The sequence below is a fragment of the Cetorhinus maximus genome, unplaced genomic scaffold (genome assembly GCF_964194155.1).
Source record: "Cetorhinus maximus unplaced genomic scaffold, sCetMax3.hap1.1 HAP1_SCAFFOLD_635, whole genome shotgun sequence".
Lineage (NCBI taxonomy): Eukaryota > Metazoa > Chordata > Chondrichthyes > Lamniformes > Cetorhinidae > Cetorhinus > Cetorhinus maximus.
In genome coordinates, this window is record NW_027596577.1 from 2,779 (window position 1) to 19,074 (window position 16,296).

At 51.3% G+C, this 16,296-nt stretch overlaps 1 protein-coding gene across 1 annotated transcript; it reads left to right on the plus strand.

Annotated features, from left to right (window-relative positions):
- Nucleotides 1-376: 376 nt before the first annotated feature.
- Nucleotides 377-16,090, plus strand: LOC144674359 (potassium/sodium hyperpolarization-activated cyclic nucleotide-gated channel 4-like; the record flags this gene model as incomplete). The annotated part of the gene is made up of 4 exons (XM_078535741.1): nucleotides 377-523; nucleotides 3,017-3,257; nucleotides 5,824-5,988; nucleotides 14,886-16,090. Coding segments are annotated over 4 exons (1,758 nt in total), but the record flags the coding sequence as incomplete, so codon positions are not given.
- Nucleotides 16,091-16,296: the final 206 nt, after the last annotated feature.

Sequence of the window (16,296 nt, forward strand, 5' to 3'; positions counted from 1 at the left end):
ACCAAAGGAAAGAGACAAGTACTCAAAGGAGGAGAGATAGAGGACAAGAGAGGTGGGGAGATTGACAACTCTGTGATTCTGATAGAGAAGAGAAAGACAGAGGGTGGTAAAGAAAGCTAGGATGGAGAGAGAGAGAGAGATGGGGAAAGTGGGGAGAGAAACAGAGAGGGAGAGACAGAGTGAGATAGATGAAGCAGAGATGGAGAGTGAAAGTTAGTGGTGTTTTCAGAGTGTGGATCACAGATGGGGTTAGAAACGTTTGCTCCTGACCCCCTCTCGCTCCCTGTCCCCGTCCACGCCACCCGGGAATGTGAAGGATAATGTGTACCATCTAACCTCAGGTCACTGAGTGAGAAGTCTTGCTCTTTGTGTATAGTACAAGCAAGTGGAACAGTACATGTCCTTCCACAAACTGCCAGCGGAAATGCGCCAACGAATCCACGAATACTACGAGCATCGATACCAGGGGAAGATGTTTGAGGAGGAGAATATTCTGGGAGAGCTCAGCGTGCCTCTGAGAGAGGTGAGTGATCACAAGACATCTCGTTCCCATGGTAAATTACATCCCAACAAGAAAGAAAAATTCCAAGGGGAGGACCCACCATCCGTGGTTAACTAACAAAAACTTAAAGATAGTATCAAACTTCAAGAAAAAGCAGACGATTGCGCAAAGATGGGCGGCAGGTCAGAAGATTGGACAGAATAAAAAGAACAGCAAAGAATGACTAAAAGATTAAGAAGGAATGGGCAGGTTGTCTTATGAGGAAAGGTTGGACAGGCTAGGCTTGTATCTGCTGGAGTTTAGAAGAGTAAGAGGGAACTTGATTGAAACATATAAGATCCTGAGGAGTCTTGACAGGGTGGATGCGGAGAGGATGTTTCCTCTTGTGGGAGAATCTGGAAATTGGTCCCACTGTTTAACAATAAGGCATCACCCATTTAAGGCAGAGATGAGGAGGAACCTTTTCTCTCAAAGGATGATTTGGAACTCTCTTCCACAACAGGTGGTGGGAGCAGAGACCCTGAATATTTTTAAGGCAGAGCGAGATACTTTCTTGTGAAGCCAGAGGGTGAAGGTTATTGGGGCAGGTGGGAATGTGCAGTTGATGTTACAATACAATCAGCTATGGTCTTGTTGAATGGCAGTGGAGGCTTGAGGGGCTGAGTGGCCTACTCCTGTTCCTAGTTCGTACTTTTGTACATGGTAATTCCTGGCTCATTATCAGTGTTAAATTAGTAAACCCCCGGGTCAGTGTCGGTGTTATATCAGTAAATCCCCGGGTCAGTGTCCGTGTTATATCAGTAATTCCCCGGGTCAGTGTCGGTGTTATATCAGTAAATCCCCGGGTCACTGTCGGTGTTATATCAGTAAATCCCGGGGTCAGTGTCGGTGTTATATCAGTAAACCCCCGGGTCAGTGTCGGTGTTATATCAGTAAATCCCGGGGTCAGTGTCGGTGTTATATCAGTAAACCCCCGGGTCAGTGTCGGTGTTATATCAGTAAACCGCCGGGTCAGTGTCGGTGTTATATCAGTAAACCCCCGGGTCAGTGTCGGTGTTATATCAGTAAACCCCCGGGTCAGTGTCGGTGTTATATCAGTAAACCCCCGGGTCACTGTCGGTGTTATATCAGTAAATCCCGGGGTCAGTGTCGGTGTTATATCAGTAAACTCCCGGGTCAGTGTCGGTGTTATATCAGTAAACTCCCGGGTCAGTGTCGGTGTTATATCAGTAAATCCCGGGGTCAGTGTCGGTGTTATATCAGTAAACCGCCGGGTCAGTGTCGGTGTTATATCAGTAAACCCCCGGGTCAGTGTCGGTGTTATATCAGTAAACCCCCGGGTCAGTGTCGGTGTTATATCAGTAAACCCCCGGGTCAGTGTCGGTGTTATATCAGTAAACCCCCGGGTCAGTGTCGGTGTTATATCAGTAAATCCCCGGGTCAGTGTCGGTGTTATATCAGTAAATCCCCGGGTCAGTGTCCGTGTTATATCAGTAAACCCCCGGGTCAGTGTCGGTGTTATATCAGTAAACCCCCGGGTCAGTGTCGGTGTTATATCAGTAAACCCCCGGGTCACTGTCGGTGTTATATCAGTAAATCCCCAGGTCAGTGTCGGTGTTATATCAGTAAACCCCCGGGTCAGTGTCGGTGTTATATCAGTAAATCCCCAGGTCCGTGTCGGTGTTATATCAGTAAACCCCCGGGTCAGTGTCGGTGTTATATCAGTAAACCCCCGGGTCAGTGTCGGTGTTATATCAGTAAACCCCCGGGTCACTGTCGGTGTTATATCAGTAAACCACCGGGTCAGTGTCGGTGTTATATCAGTAAATCCCCGGGTCAGTGTCGGTGTTATATCAGTAAACCCCCGGGTCAGTGTCGGTGTTATATCAGTAAACCCCCGGGTCAGTGTCGGTGTTATATCAGTAAACCCCCGGGTCAGTGTCGGTGTTATATCAGTAAACCCCCGGGTCAGTGTCGGTGTTATATCAGTAAATCCCCGGGTCAGTGTCGGTGTTATATCAGTAAATCCCCGGGTCAGTGTCCGTGTTATATAAGTAAACCCCCGGGTCAGTGTCGGTGTAATATCAGTAAACCCCCGGGTCAGTGTCGGTGTTATATCAGTAAACCGCCGGGTCAGTGTCGGTGTTATATCAGTAAATCCCCGGGTCAGTGTCGGTGTTATATCAGTAAATCCCCGGGTCAGTGTCGGTGTTATATCAGTAAATCCCCGGGTCAGTGTCCGTGTTATATCAGTAAACCCCCGGGTCAGTGTCGGTGTTATATTAGTAAATCCCCGGGTCAGTGTCGGTGTTATATCAGTAAATCCCCGGGTCAGTGTCGGTGTTATATCAGTAAACCGCCGGGTCAGTGTCGGTGTTATATCAGTAAATCCCCGGGTCAGTGTCGGTGTTATATCAGTAAATCCCCCTCACTCTGTGTTACTTGGTTTTAATATTTCTGATACTAAACTTGTCCACCGTTACTCATAACGTTTACCTGCTGTCTTTCCACCAGGAAATCGTTAACTTCAATTGCCGGAACCTAGTTGCTACGATGCCTCTGTTTGCCAATGCTGACCCGAACTTTGTCACTGCCATGTTAACTAAGCTTCGTTTCGAAGTCTTTCAACCTGCTGACTACATCGTGCGTGAGGGCACAGTTGGCAAGAAGATGTATTTCATCCAGCACGGAGTGGTCAGCATTCTCACCAAAGGCAGCAAGGAGACCAAGCTGTCCGACGGGTCCTACTTTGGAGGTAAGGGAGATCTTCCCCATCATTGGTCCCACTTCACCCCCTCTCACCCCCCATTTCAATCCCAAACTGTGGGCACCCAGCTATCAGCTCAGGAACCTCCATGGTCAGAAAGACATGGGGTCGGGCTACCCCCATGGGATTTTAAAAGATTCAGATACCATTTAACGGGCATTGGATTGAGGGTTTAACGTGATGTCACACTGTTGTTTTCACCTGTAGTCTGATTGTGTGAGAGACCGAGGGAGTGAGAGACAGACAGATACAGAGACGGACAGAGAGAGGGAGAGAGAGACAGAGAGAGACAGAGAGAGAGAGAGACAGAGGGAGTGAGAGACAGCGAGAGAGAGAGAGAGACAGAGAGAGAGAGAGGGGGACAGAGAGAGAGAGAGACAGAGAGAGAGAGATAGAGACATACGAACATATGAAATAGGAGCAGAAGTAGGCCATTCAGCTCCTCAAGCCATTCGATAAGATCATGGCTGATCTGTTTGTGTTTTGAATTCCACATTCCCGTCTAACCCCCGATAACCTCTGATTCTCTTGCCTAACAAGAATCTATCTACCTCCGCCTTAAAAATACTCAATAACCCCGCCTCCACCAAGATGTGGTCTCACCATTGCCCTGTATAACTGAAGCACAACATCCTTACTTTAACGTTCAATTCCTCTCGTAATAAAGGATAGCATTCCATTAGCCGCCTTAATTACTTGCTGTACCTGCACACTAACCTTTCGTGACTCATGCACTAGAACACCCAGATCCCTCTGCACCTCGGAATTCTGCAGCTGTTCTCCATTTCAGTAATACACTGACAGAGAGAGAGGGACACACAGAGAGATCGAGAGAGTGAGGGGGACAGAGAGAAGAGTGAGAGGGTCAGAGGGATAGGGAGAGAGTGGCAGAGAAAGAGAGAGAGAGAAAGACAAAGAAAGAGAGGGAGAGAGTGAGAGGGACAGAGAGAGGGGGGAGAGAGAGACAAAGAGAGAGGGGGACAGAGAAAGAGATAGAGTGAGTGAGCAAAAGACAGAAAGGGAGAGGTAGAGAGAGAGAGATAGAAAGGGACAGAGAGAGAGACAGGGAGTGAGAAAGTGAGGGGGACAGAGAGAGAGAAGGGGGGGCAGACAGAGAGATAGTGAGAGAGAGAGAGAGACAGACAGAGAGCTAGAGGCAGAGAAAGAGAGAGCAAGAGGGATGAGAGAGAGAGGGACAGAGAGACAGAGTGAGACATTGAGATGGACAGAGAGAGAGGGGCAGAGAGAGAAAGACAGAGAGAGAGGGGCAGAGAGAGGGAGAGACAGAGATAGAGAGGCAGAGAGAGAGAAAGAAAAAGGCACAGAGAGAGAGGGAGAGAGAGATAGTGAGAGAGGGACAGAGAAGGAGAGAGAGACAGAGAAAGAGAGTGGGAACAGAGGGAGAGCGAGAGAAACAGAGAGAGAGAGACAGGGAGTGAGAGAGTGAGAGGGACAGAGAGATGGATGGACAGAGAGAGAGGGAGAGTGAGAGACAGAGAGAGAGGGAGAGATAGAGGGACAGAGAGGGACAGAAAGAGGAGCAGAGAGAGTGAGCAAGATGGACAAGGAGAGGGAGAGAGGTAGAGAGAGGGAGAGATAGAGGGGGTGACAGAGAGAGGGAGAGAGAGAAGAGAGAGACAGAGAGGGGCACAGAGAGAAAGGGAGGTAGGTAGAGAGTGAGAGAGAGAGAGAGAGACGGAAGGAGGAAGACAGAGAGAGAGATGGAGACAGACAGGAAGACAGAGAGAGAGAGACAGAGACAGAGAAGAAACAGAAGGACAGAGACAGTGAGTGTGGGAGGGGGGCAAAGTGAGAGAGAGTTGGACAGAGAGAGAGAGAGAGAGAGAGAGAGACGGATGGGGGGATAGAGGGAAGGAGGCAGAGAGAGGGAGGCAGAGAGAGGGATGAGGGAGAGAGAGAGAAGAGAGAGGGTGACAGAGAGGGAGAACGACAGCAGATGGCAGAGAAGGGAGGCAGAGAAAGAAAGAGAGAGAGGGGGAGCAAAGCAGGTACAGACAGACAGACAAACAGACAGAGAGAGTGTGACAGACTGACACAGAGTGAGACAGAGACAGAGAGTCTGAGAGGGTTAGGGAGACAAAAGGGAATCAGCCAGTGTTCCTGCTCCTGATCACTGTCCAGTGACCCCTGGGTTAGAGAGAGAGGGGAAATCAGCCAGGGTTCCTGCTCCTGATCACTGTCCAGTGACCCCTGGGTTAGAGAGAGGGGGGAAATTAGCCATTGTGGTTCGGCAGCTGTTGAAGGGAATGGGTGTGGGGTTCGGGGTTGGTTTGTGCAGGGAAACCCTGGACTGGACTGACTCCTATGGGCAGCCTCCAGGGCTCTGGGGGGGGATGGGTGACCCAGCCCCTGTGAGACTGGACCCGCTGAGGGAAGTACAGAGCTAGCTACACAGGGGGTGGGGGGAGAGGGGCAGATAGGATTGGAGCATGAAAACAGGATACACTTTGGATTGCACCATTGGCCGAGGGCATCCTGAGGTGGTGCTAGAATTGGGAATGCTTTGTTTGAAACACTCTGCTCTTTCCCTCAGAGATCTGTCTGTTAACCCGCGGCAGGAGAACAGCGAGTGTCCGAGCTGATACTTACTGCAGACTCTACTCCCTGTCCGTCGATCATTTTAACGAGGTGTTGGAGGAGTACCCCATGATGCGGAGAGCCTTTGAAACCGTGGCTATGGACCGACTCAACAGGATAGGTAGGTGCTGAGGGAGAGAGTGATGGAGAGGGATAGAGAGAGAGAGAGACAGGGAGAGAGAGGGCAGATAGAGAGAGATAGAGAGCGAAATGGGGAGAGAGGGAGGAGAGGGGGAGAGAGAAAAGCGAGCGGGAGCTGGAGAATGGGGTAGAGAGAAGGTGGGGAGAGGGGGAGACAGAGAAGGATAGAGAGAGAGAGAGAAAGGGAGAGACAGTGAGAGAGAGGAAGAGAGAGAGAGAGAAAGAGATGGAGAGAGAGAGACAGACTAAGAGAGGGAGAGAGATAGAGAGAAATGGGGAGGGAGGGAGCGGGTGAGAGGAAGGTTGGGTCAAAGAGAAAGGCAGAGAGAGAGAGAGGGAGTCGAGAGAGTTAGAGAGAGACAAGGGAGTTACAGAGAGAGGGAGATTGAAAGAGAGAGAGAGAAAGGGAGAGCTGTCTTCCCTGAACCGGGAGACTCATTGTCGGAGGGAACAGCCGACAGGAATGTGCCTCTGAGGGGCAGTTCGATGGTGTGAAGGTGGGTTTACTGTTTGACCACCTCACTGACATAACCAAGATAAAGTGACAGGAGGGACATCACTCAGTAACAGCACACTCACACTCCCTCACAACAGGAGGGACATCACTCAGTAACAGCACACTCACACTCACACACAACAGGAGGGACATCACTCAGTAACAGCACACTCACACTCCCTCACAACAGGAGGGACATCACTCATTAACAGCTCACTCACACTCCCTCACAACAGGAGGGACATCACTCAGTAACAGCACACTCACACTCACACACAACAGGAGGGACATCACTCAGTAACAGCACACACACTCACACACAACAGGAGGGACATCACTCAGTAACAGCACACTCACACTCCCTCACAACAGGAGGGACATCACTCAGTAACAGCACACTCACACTCCCTCACAACAGGAGGGACATCACTCAGTAACAGCACACTCACACTCACACACAACAGGAGGGACATCACTCAGTAACAGCACACTCACACTCACACACAACACGAGGGGAAACACTCAGTAACAGCACACTCACACTCCCTCACAACAGGAGGGACATCACTCAGTAACAGCACACTCACACTCACACACAACAGGAGGGACATCACTCAGTAACAGCACACTCACACTCCCTCACAACAGGAGGGACATCACTCAGTAACAGCTCACTCACACTCCCTCACAACAGGAGGGACATCACTCAGTAACAGCACACTCACACTCACACACAACAGGAGGGACATCACTCAGTAACAGCACACTCACACTCACACACAACAGGAGGGACATCACTCAGTAACAGCACACTCACACTCCCTCACAACAGGAGGGACATCACTCAGTAACAGCACACTCACACTCCCTCACAACAGGAGGGACATCACTCATTAATAGCACACTCACACACACACACAACAGGAGGGACATCACTCAGTAACAGCACACTCACACTCCCTCACAACAGGAGGGGAATCACTCAGTAACAGCACACTCACACTCACACACAACAGGAGGGTCATCACTCAGTAACAGCACACTCACACTCACACACAACAGGAGGGACATCACTCAGTAACAGCACACTCACACTCCCTCACAACAGGAGGGGAATCACTCAGTAACAGCACACTCACACTCCCTCACAACAGGAGGGACATCACTCAGTAACAGCACACTCACACTCACACACAACATGAGGGGAATCACTCACTAACAGCACACTCACACTCACACACAACAGGAGGGGAATCACTCAGTAACAGCACACTCACACTCCCTCACAACAGGAGGGACATCACTCAGTAACAGCACACTCACACTCACACACAACAGGAGGGACATCACTCAGTAACAGCACACTCACACTCCCTCACAACAGGAGGGACATCACTCAGTAACAGCACACTCACACTCCCTCACAACAGGAGGGGAATCACTCAGTAACAGCACACTCACACTCCCTCACAACAGGAGGGGAATCACTCAGTAACAGCACACTCACACTCCCTCACAACAGGAGGGACATCACTCAGTAACAGCACACTCACACTCACACACAACAGGAGGGACATCACTCAGTAACAGCACACTCACACTCACACACAACAGGAGGGACATCACTCAGTAACAGCACACTCACACTCCCTCACAACAGGAGGGACATCACTCAGTAACAGCACACTCACACTCACACACAACAGGAGGGGAATTACTCAGTAACAGCACACTCACACTCACACACAACAGGAGGGACATCACTCAGTAACAGCACACTCACACTCACACACAACAGGAGGGACATCACTCAGTAACAGCACACTCACACTCACACACATCAGGAGGGACATCACTCAGTAACAGCACACTCACACTCCCTCACAACAGGAGGGACATCACTCAGTAACAGCACACTCACACTCCCTCACAACAGGAGGGACATCACTCAGTAACAGCACACTCACACTCACACGCAACAGGAGGGGAATTACTCAGTAACAGCACACTCACACTCACACACAACAGGAGGGACATCACTCAGTAACAGCACACTCACACTCCCTCACAACAGGAGGGACATCACTCAGTAACAGCACACTCACACTCACACACAACAGGAGGGACATCACTCAGTAACAGCACACTCACACTCACACACATCAGGAGGGACATCACTCAGTAACAGCACACTCACACTCACACACAACAGGAGGGGAATCACTCATTAACAGCACTCTCACACTCCCTCACAACAGGAGGGACATCACTCAGTAACAGCACACTCACACTCCCTCACAACAGGAGGGGAAGCACTCAGTAACAGCACACTCACACTCACACACATCAGGAGGGACATCACTCAGTAACAGCACACTCACACTCACACACAACAGGAGGGACATCACTCAGTAACAGCACACTCACACTCCCTCACAACAGGAGGGACATCACTCAGTAACAGCACACTCACACTCACACACAACAGGAGGGACATCACTCAGTAACAGCACACTCACACTCACACACATCAGGAGGGACATCACTCAGTAACAGCACACTCACACTCACACACAACAGGAGGGGAATCACTCATTAACAGCACACTCACACTCCCTCACAACAGGAGGGACATCACTCAGTAACAGCACACTCACACTCACACACAACAGGAGGGACATCACTCAGTAACAGCACACTCACACTCCCTCACAACAGGAGGGACATCACTCAGTAACAGCACACTCACACTCCCTCACAACAGGAGGGACATCACTCAGTAACAGCACACTCACACTCACACGCAACAGGAGGGGAATTACTCAGTAACAGCACACTCACACTCACACACAACAGGAGGGACATCACTCAGTAACAGCACACTCACACTCCCTCACAACAGGAGGGACATCACTCAGTAACAGCACACTCACACTCACACACAACAGGAGGGACATCACTCAGTAACAGCACACTCACACTCACACACATCAGGAGGGACATCACTCAGTAACAGCACACTCACACTCACACACAACAGGAGGGGAATCACTCATTAACAGCACTCTCACACTCCCTCACAACAGGAGGGACATCACTCAGTAACAGCACACTCACACTCCCTCACAACAGGAGGGGAAGCACTCAGTAACAGCACACTCACACTCACACACATCAGGAGGGACATCACTCAGTAACAGCACACTCACACTCACACACAACAGGAGGGACATCACTCAGTAACAGCACACTCACACTCCCTCACAACAGGAGGGACATCACTCAGTAACAGCACACTCACACTCACACACAACAGGAGGGACATCACTCAGTAACAGCACACTCACACTCACACACATCAGGAGGGACATCACTCAGTAACAGCACACTCACACTCACACACAACAGGAGGGGAATCACTCATTAACAGCACACTCACACTCCCTCACAACAGGAGGGACATCACTCAGTAACAGCACACTCACACTCACACACAACAGGAGGGACATCACTCAGTAACAGCACACTCACACTCCCTCACAACAGGAGGGACATCACTCAGTAACAGCACACTCACACTCCCTCACAACAGGAGGGACATCACTCAGTAACAGCACACTCACACTCACACGCAACAGGAGGGGAATTACTCAGTAACAGCACACTCACACTCACACACAACAGGAGGGACATCACTCAGTAACAGCACACTCACACTCCCTCACAACAGGAGGGACATCACTCAGTAACAGCACACTCACACTCACACACAACAGGAGGGACATCACTCAGTAACAGCACACTCACACTCACACACATCAGGAGGGACATCACTCAGTAACAGCACACTCACACTCACACACAACAGGAGGGGAATCACTCATTAACAGCACTCTCACACTCCCTCACAACAGGAGGGACATCACTCAGTAACAGCACACTCACACTCCCTCACAACAGGAGGGGAAGCACTCAGTAACAGCACACTCACACTCACACACATCAGGAGGGACATCACTCAGTAACAGCACACTCACACTCACACACAACAGGAGGGACATCACTCAGTAACAGCACACTCACACTCCCTCACAACAGGAGGGACATCACTCAGTAACAGCACACTCACACTCACACACAACAGGAGGGACATCACTCAGTAACAGCACACTCACACTCACACACATCAGGAGGGACATCACTCAGTAACAGCACACTCACACTCACACACAACAGGAGGGGAATCACTCATTAACAGCACACTCACACTCCCTCACAACAGGAGGGACATCACTCAGTAACAGCACACTCACACTCACACACAACAGGAGGGGAAGCACTCAGTAACAGCACACTCACACTCACACACATCAGGAGGGACATCACTCAGTAACAGCACACTCACACTCACACACATCAGGAGGGACATCACTCAGTAACAGCACTCTCACACTCCCTCACAACAGGAGGGGAAGCACTCAGTAACAGCACACTCACACTCCCTCACAACAGGAGGGGAATCACTCAGTAACAGCACACTCACACTCCCTCACAACAGGAGGGACATCACTCAGTAACAGCACACTCACACTCCCTCACAACAGGAGGGACATCACTCAGTAACAGCACACTCACACTCCCTCACAACAGGAGGGGAATCACTCAGTAACAGCAAACTCACACTCACACACAACAGGAGGGACATCACTCAGTAACAGCACACTCACACTCACACACAACAGGAGGGGAATCACTCAGTGACAGCACACTCACACTCCCTCACAACAGGAGGGATTGCTCAGTAACAGCACACTCACACTCCCTCACAACAGGAGGGACATCACTCAGTAACAGCACACTCACACTCACACACAACAGGAGGGACATCACTCAGTAACAGCACACTCACACTCACACACAACAGGAGGGACATCACTCAGTAACAGCACACTCACGCTCACACACAACAGGAGGGACATCACTCAGTAACAGCACACTCACACTCCCTCACAACAGGAGGGAACGCTCAGTAACAGCACAGTAACAGATTTTGTGGTCCAAGGGACTAAGGAGAACGAGTAGTTGAAGGAAATTAGTATCGGTAAGAAGGTTGTATTGGAGAAATTAATGGGACTGGAAGTTGATAAGTCCCCAGGACCTGTTATTCTGCATCCCAGCGTGTCGGTAGAGGTTGCTATGGAGATAGTGGATGCATTGGGAATCATTTTCCAAATATCTATAGATTCTGGAATGGTTCCTGAAGATTGGAAGGTCGCAAATATCACCCCACTATTTAAGAAGGGAGGGAGAGAGAAAACTGAGAACTACAGACCTCTTAGCTTTACATCAGTAGTAGGAAAAATGCTGGAATCTGTTATAAAGGATGTGATAAATTGACACTTAGATAACAATGATCCGATTAGGCATAGTCATCATGGATTTCTGAATGGGAACTCATGTTTGACAAACCTGTTGGAGTTTTTTTGAGGATGTTACTAACAGAATTAATAAAGGGGAGTTAGCGGACGTAGTATACTTGGATTTTCAGAAGGCTTTTGATAAAGTCCCCCACAGGAGGTTGGTTAGCAAAATTACAGCACATGGGATTGGAGATAATATACTGGCATGGATTAACGATAGGCTAACAGGCAGAAAGCAAAGGGTAGGGATAAACAGGTCATTCTCGCGTTGGCAGGCTGTGACTAGTGGGGTACAGCGAGGATCAGTACTTGGGCTGCAGCTGTTCACAATCTATGCCAATGATTTGGATGTGGGGATCAAATGTAATATTTCCAAGTTCACGATGACACAAAGCTCGGTGGGAATGTGTACTGTGAGGAAGATGTACAGCTGCTACAGGAGGATTTGGACAGACTTAGCGAGTGGGCAAGAACATGGCAGATGGGATATAATGTGGAAAAATGTGAGCTTATCCACTTTGGTAGGAGGGAACAGATGTGCAGAGTATTTCTTAAATGGTAAGGGATTATAAAGTGTAGATGTACAAAGGGACCTGGATGTTTTCCTCAATAAGTCACTGAAAGCTAACATGCAAGTGCAGCAGGCAAATAGGAAGGCTAATGGAATGTTAGTCTTTATCGCAAGAGGATTTGAGCACAGGAGTAGTGAGGTCTTGCTTCAATTGTATAGAAGCTTGGTTAGACCACATCTGGAGTACTGTGCACTTGGTTCCCTTACCTTAGGAAGGATATTATTGCCATAGAGAGAGTGCAACAAAGGTTCATCAGACTTGTTGCTGGGATGGCAGGACTGTCCTATGAAGAGAGACTGGAGAAACTGGACTTGTATTCTCTACAGTTTCAAAGAAAGAGAGGTGATCTCACTGACACCGACAAAATACTTAAAGGGACAGACAGGGTAGATGCAGGTAAGATGTGTTCCCTGGGTGGGGAGTCTAGAACCAGGGGACAATTTCAAAATAAGAGGGAAGCCACTTAGGTCCGAGGTGAGGGGAAATTCCTTTACTCAGAGGGTTGTGAATCTTTGGAATTCTCTACCCCAGAGGGCCAGGGAAGCTCAGTCACTGAGTATGTTTAAGGTAGAGATTGATAGATTTCTGATTAACAATAATATAAAGGGTTATGGGGATGGTGTGTGAGTAAAAGGCATTGAAGTGTTCGATCAGCCATGATCACATTGAATGGCGGAGCAGGCTCGATGGGCTGAATGGCCTCCTTCTGTTCCCATCTTCCTACCACTCTTTGAGAAACACGTTAATTCTCTAATCTATTTAACCCCATGTCAATTGGCCTGTGGCTCAGGTAACCGTCCAGAAGTGATTAGCTTTCACGTTCTGCGTTTTAAGTTGGGTCCTAAAGCTCCTCAGATTCTCTTAGGGGAACTTCATCGCGGGTTCTACTTATGTCCACATGGACCACGAGACCTGGATCCTCCCCCACCTCCCACTCGAAGGTCCTCTCCAGCTGCGAGGAGATACTCTTCACCCTGGCACTGGGCAGGCAACACCACCTTCAGACTCCAGCCCCCCTGGTCCCGTCCGCAGAGAAAACAGTATCTATCCCCCCTGTCACTAACCACACTCCTCTTCACTGCCCCCACCCGAGTGGCATCACGGTGCCACGGTCAGTTTGCTCACCCACCCCTGCAGTCCTTGTTCTCATCCACCACGGGTACCCCAGGCACCTCGTATCCTGTCGGTCAAGGTCAGGGGCTGAGACTCCTCCGTCGCTTCAGGCCGGTTCCCATTCGCAGTCACTTCCTCCTGTCCCTGACTACTGACCAACTCTTTAAGGTCCCGTCTAGCCTGAGGGGAGCGACTGCCACCTGGAACAAAGTGTCCGGGTAACTGTCCCCCTTCCCGGATGCCCCACTATGTCCGCAACTCAGACTCAGGCTCAGCGACTCGGAGCCAAGCGGCAGAGACTTGCTGCAGACGTGTGTGTGTGTGTGTCTGGGGATTGTAGGGAGTTCCGCAGGTCCCCACACGCTGTCATCACCACACGCCACCAGCCCGGCGTCTTCTGTCCAACTTCATTTATTTCGTTAGTTAAACATTTACACGGATAAAGTCATCGAAAGTTGCACTCACCTGGCTGGGGAGACGAGGAAGAAAACTCATCGACCCACTGGAGGCTTAAAAAAACGTAGAAAAAGCAGCACCGGATTCACCCGCGCACTGAACTGCCAAGTCCACACTCTGTCTGCATCTCACTCAGACGTAGACGCCTATCTGTGCGTCTCCTCTGTGCAGTTTGGAAAAGCTGATGCTTACATAGAGACTCCGAAGAGGAGGTTAAGTGGATATCACCCGAGGACCGGGAGAGATTAGTGGGGAGTAAGGGGAACGCTCAGAGCGGCGGCTACACCAGAGTGAGTCACAGGCAGAGTGTGGAGTCGGTAATTCAGTGCACAGGGTGGGGTTCGGTCTGGTGGGGGGTGGGTGGGTCGGGTGGGGGAGGGGGGGGTGATTTAGTTGGTGAGTTTTCTGTGCTTGAGATTTAATCGCTGTTCACCACTCTTCCCCTTCACCCTAGTTACTCTCCTCTCCAGCACATTAGGAACAGGAGGAGGCCATTCAGCCCCTCAAGCCTGTTGCACAGGAACAGGAGGAGGCCATTCAGCCCCTCAGGCCTGTTGCACAGGAACAGGAGGAGGCCATTCAGCCCCTCAAGCCTGTTGCACAGGAGGCCATTCAGCCCCTCAGGCCTGTTACACAGGGACAGGAGGAGGCCATTCAGCCCCTCAGGCCTGTTACACAGGGACAGGAGGAGGCCATTCAGCCCCTCAGGCCTGTTACACAGGGACAGGAGGAGGCCATTCAGCCCGCTCGAGTTCTGATTGATGAATGGATTGTCGTTGCTGAGTTTCACTCCGTTCCTTGTTGCGTTGTTTCTCCCCAGGGAAGAAGAATTCGGTCCTGCTGCGCAAAGGGACAGACGGTTCCAACTCTGGTTCCCTCAACAACCGAGACAATGAGATCATCCAGCAAATTGTCAAGCACGACAGGGACATGGCCCACAGCATCCAGGAGCACCAGATGATGAGTGCAGCCAAAGACATGCACCCTAAACCCGTCATCTGGGCCCCCCTGGTCCACGCTCCCCTCCAGACCGCGGCTGCGACCACCTCCGTGGCCATCGCACTGACTCACCAGCACAACATGCCCACCGCCATCTTCCTACCTCCTGCCTCCTTGTCCAGCCCGCTGTCCATGGAGCTGGGCCTGGCCAAGCAGGCCCGGCGCTCCCACCCAGTCCTCCAGAGCTCCGTGTCTTCCTCCGTTGGCTCCTCCTCAGCTGTCCAGTCCCAGCTGCAGACCCCAGTGTCCGGGTCGCCCCTCGCTCCGGGGCCGGAGGGCCCACAGGGCCGCCCGATGGCGGGAGGTCCACCCCCATTAGGCCAGCAGGACTCACAGGGCGGTGTGGGGCCAGAGGGGCCTTACCCCAAGGGTAGAGAGCCCGCCACAGCCCCAACACAGGGGGACAAGGGCCGCCAGCCTCAAAACGTGCAATCCAGAACGGCTTCGCGCTCAACCTCTCTCATCCAGCAGCCTGGCGGGAGCCGGTTGTCCAGTCCGGCCCAAAGCCCACTGTCCGCAAAGACTTTCCACTACAGTCTGTCCAGGGTGATGGGCTCCCACGGATCCATCCCAACCCAGCAGGTCTCCTACACCCCCCAGCAGCTGGTTAAACACAGGAGCGCCCAAGGGCTGCCCACCGGGCAGCTGACGCAGGATGCCAGGCTAATGTCCGCCTCGCAGCCGGTCCTGCCCAACCGGATGTCTCAGCCAATCAACCGCAGCCCGACGCCGTACGCCAGGAAGTCCGCCGGCAACATCACCCAGCTCTCCTCCGCGTCCGTCTCCGCCTCCCTCAGCAAGGCAGCCAGCGGGATTCCAGGGCAGGTGGCCCACACCCAGCCTGTGCCCCCCAGTCCCCTGGTTTCCCCTCAAAGACCGTCGGCCCCCACCTCCGCCTCCGCCCCAACCCCCTCCGCACAGCCCTCGGCCTCGGCTCCCAAAGAATTACCTCCTGCCAGGAAGAGCTCAGTTGTCTTTAGCCCAGAACTGGATACAGATAAACCCAAAATTCCTTCCAACATGTAGGAATGAAAGGAAGTCCGGGAGCTGGACCGCCCCTAATTCCTCGCGCGCCTTTCCCGAGGAGGTTGGCGGCTGAAGCCCTTTCGAGTTCGACTGGCACCTCCTGCAGAGTCCCAGAGAGCAGGGAAGAACTCTCGCCCAATCTCCACTTGTAGCCAACGTGTAACATACTAGATTTGGAGTCAGGAAGGGAGCCTCCTCTCCAGCCC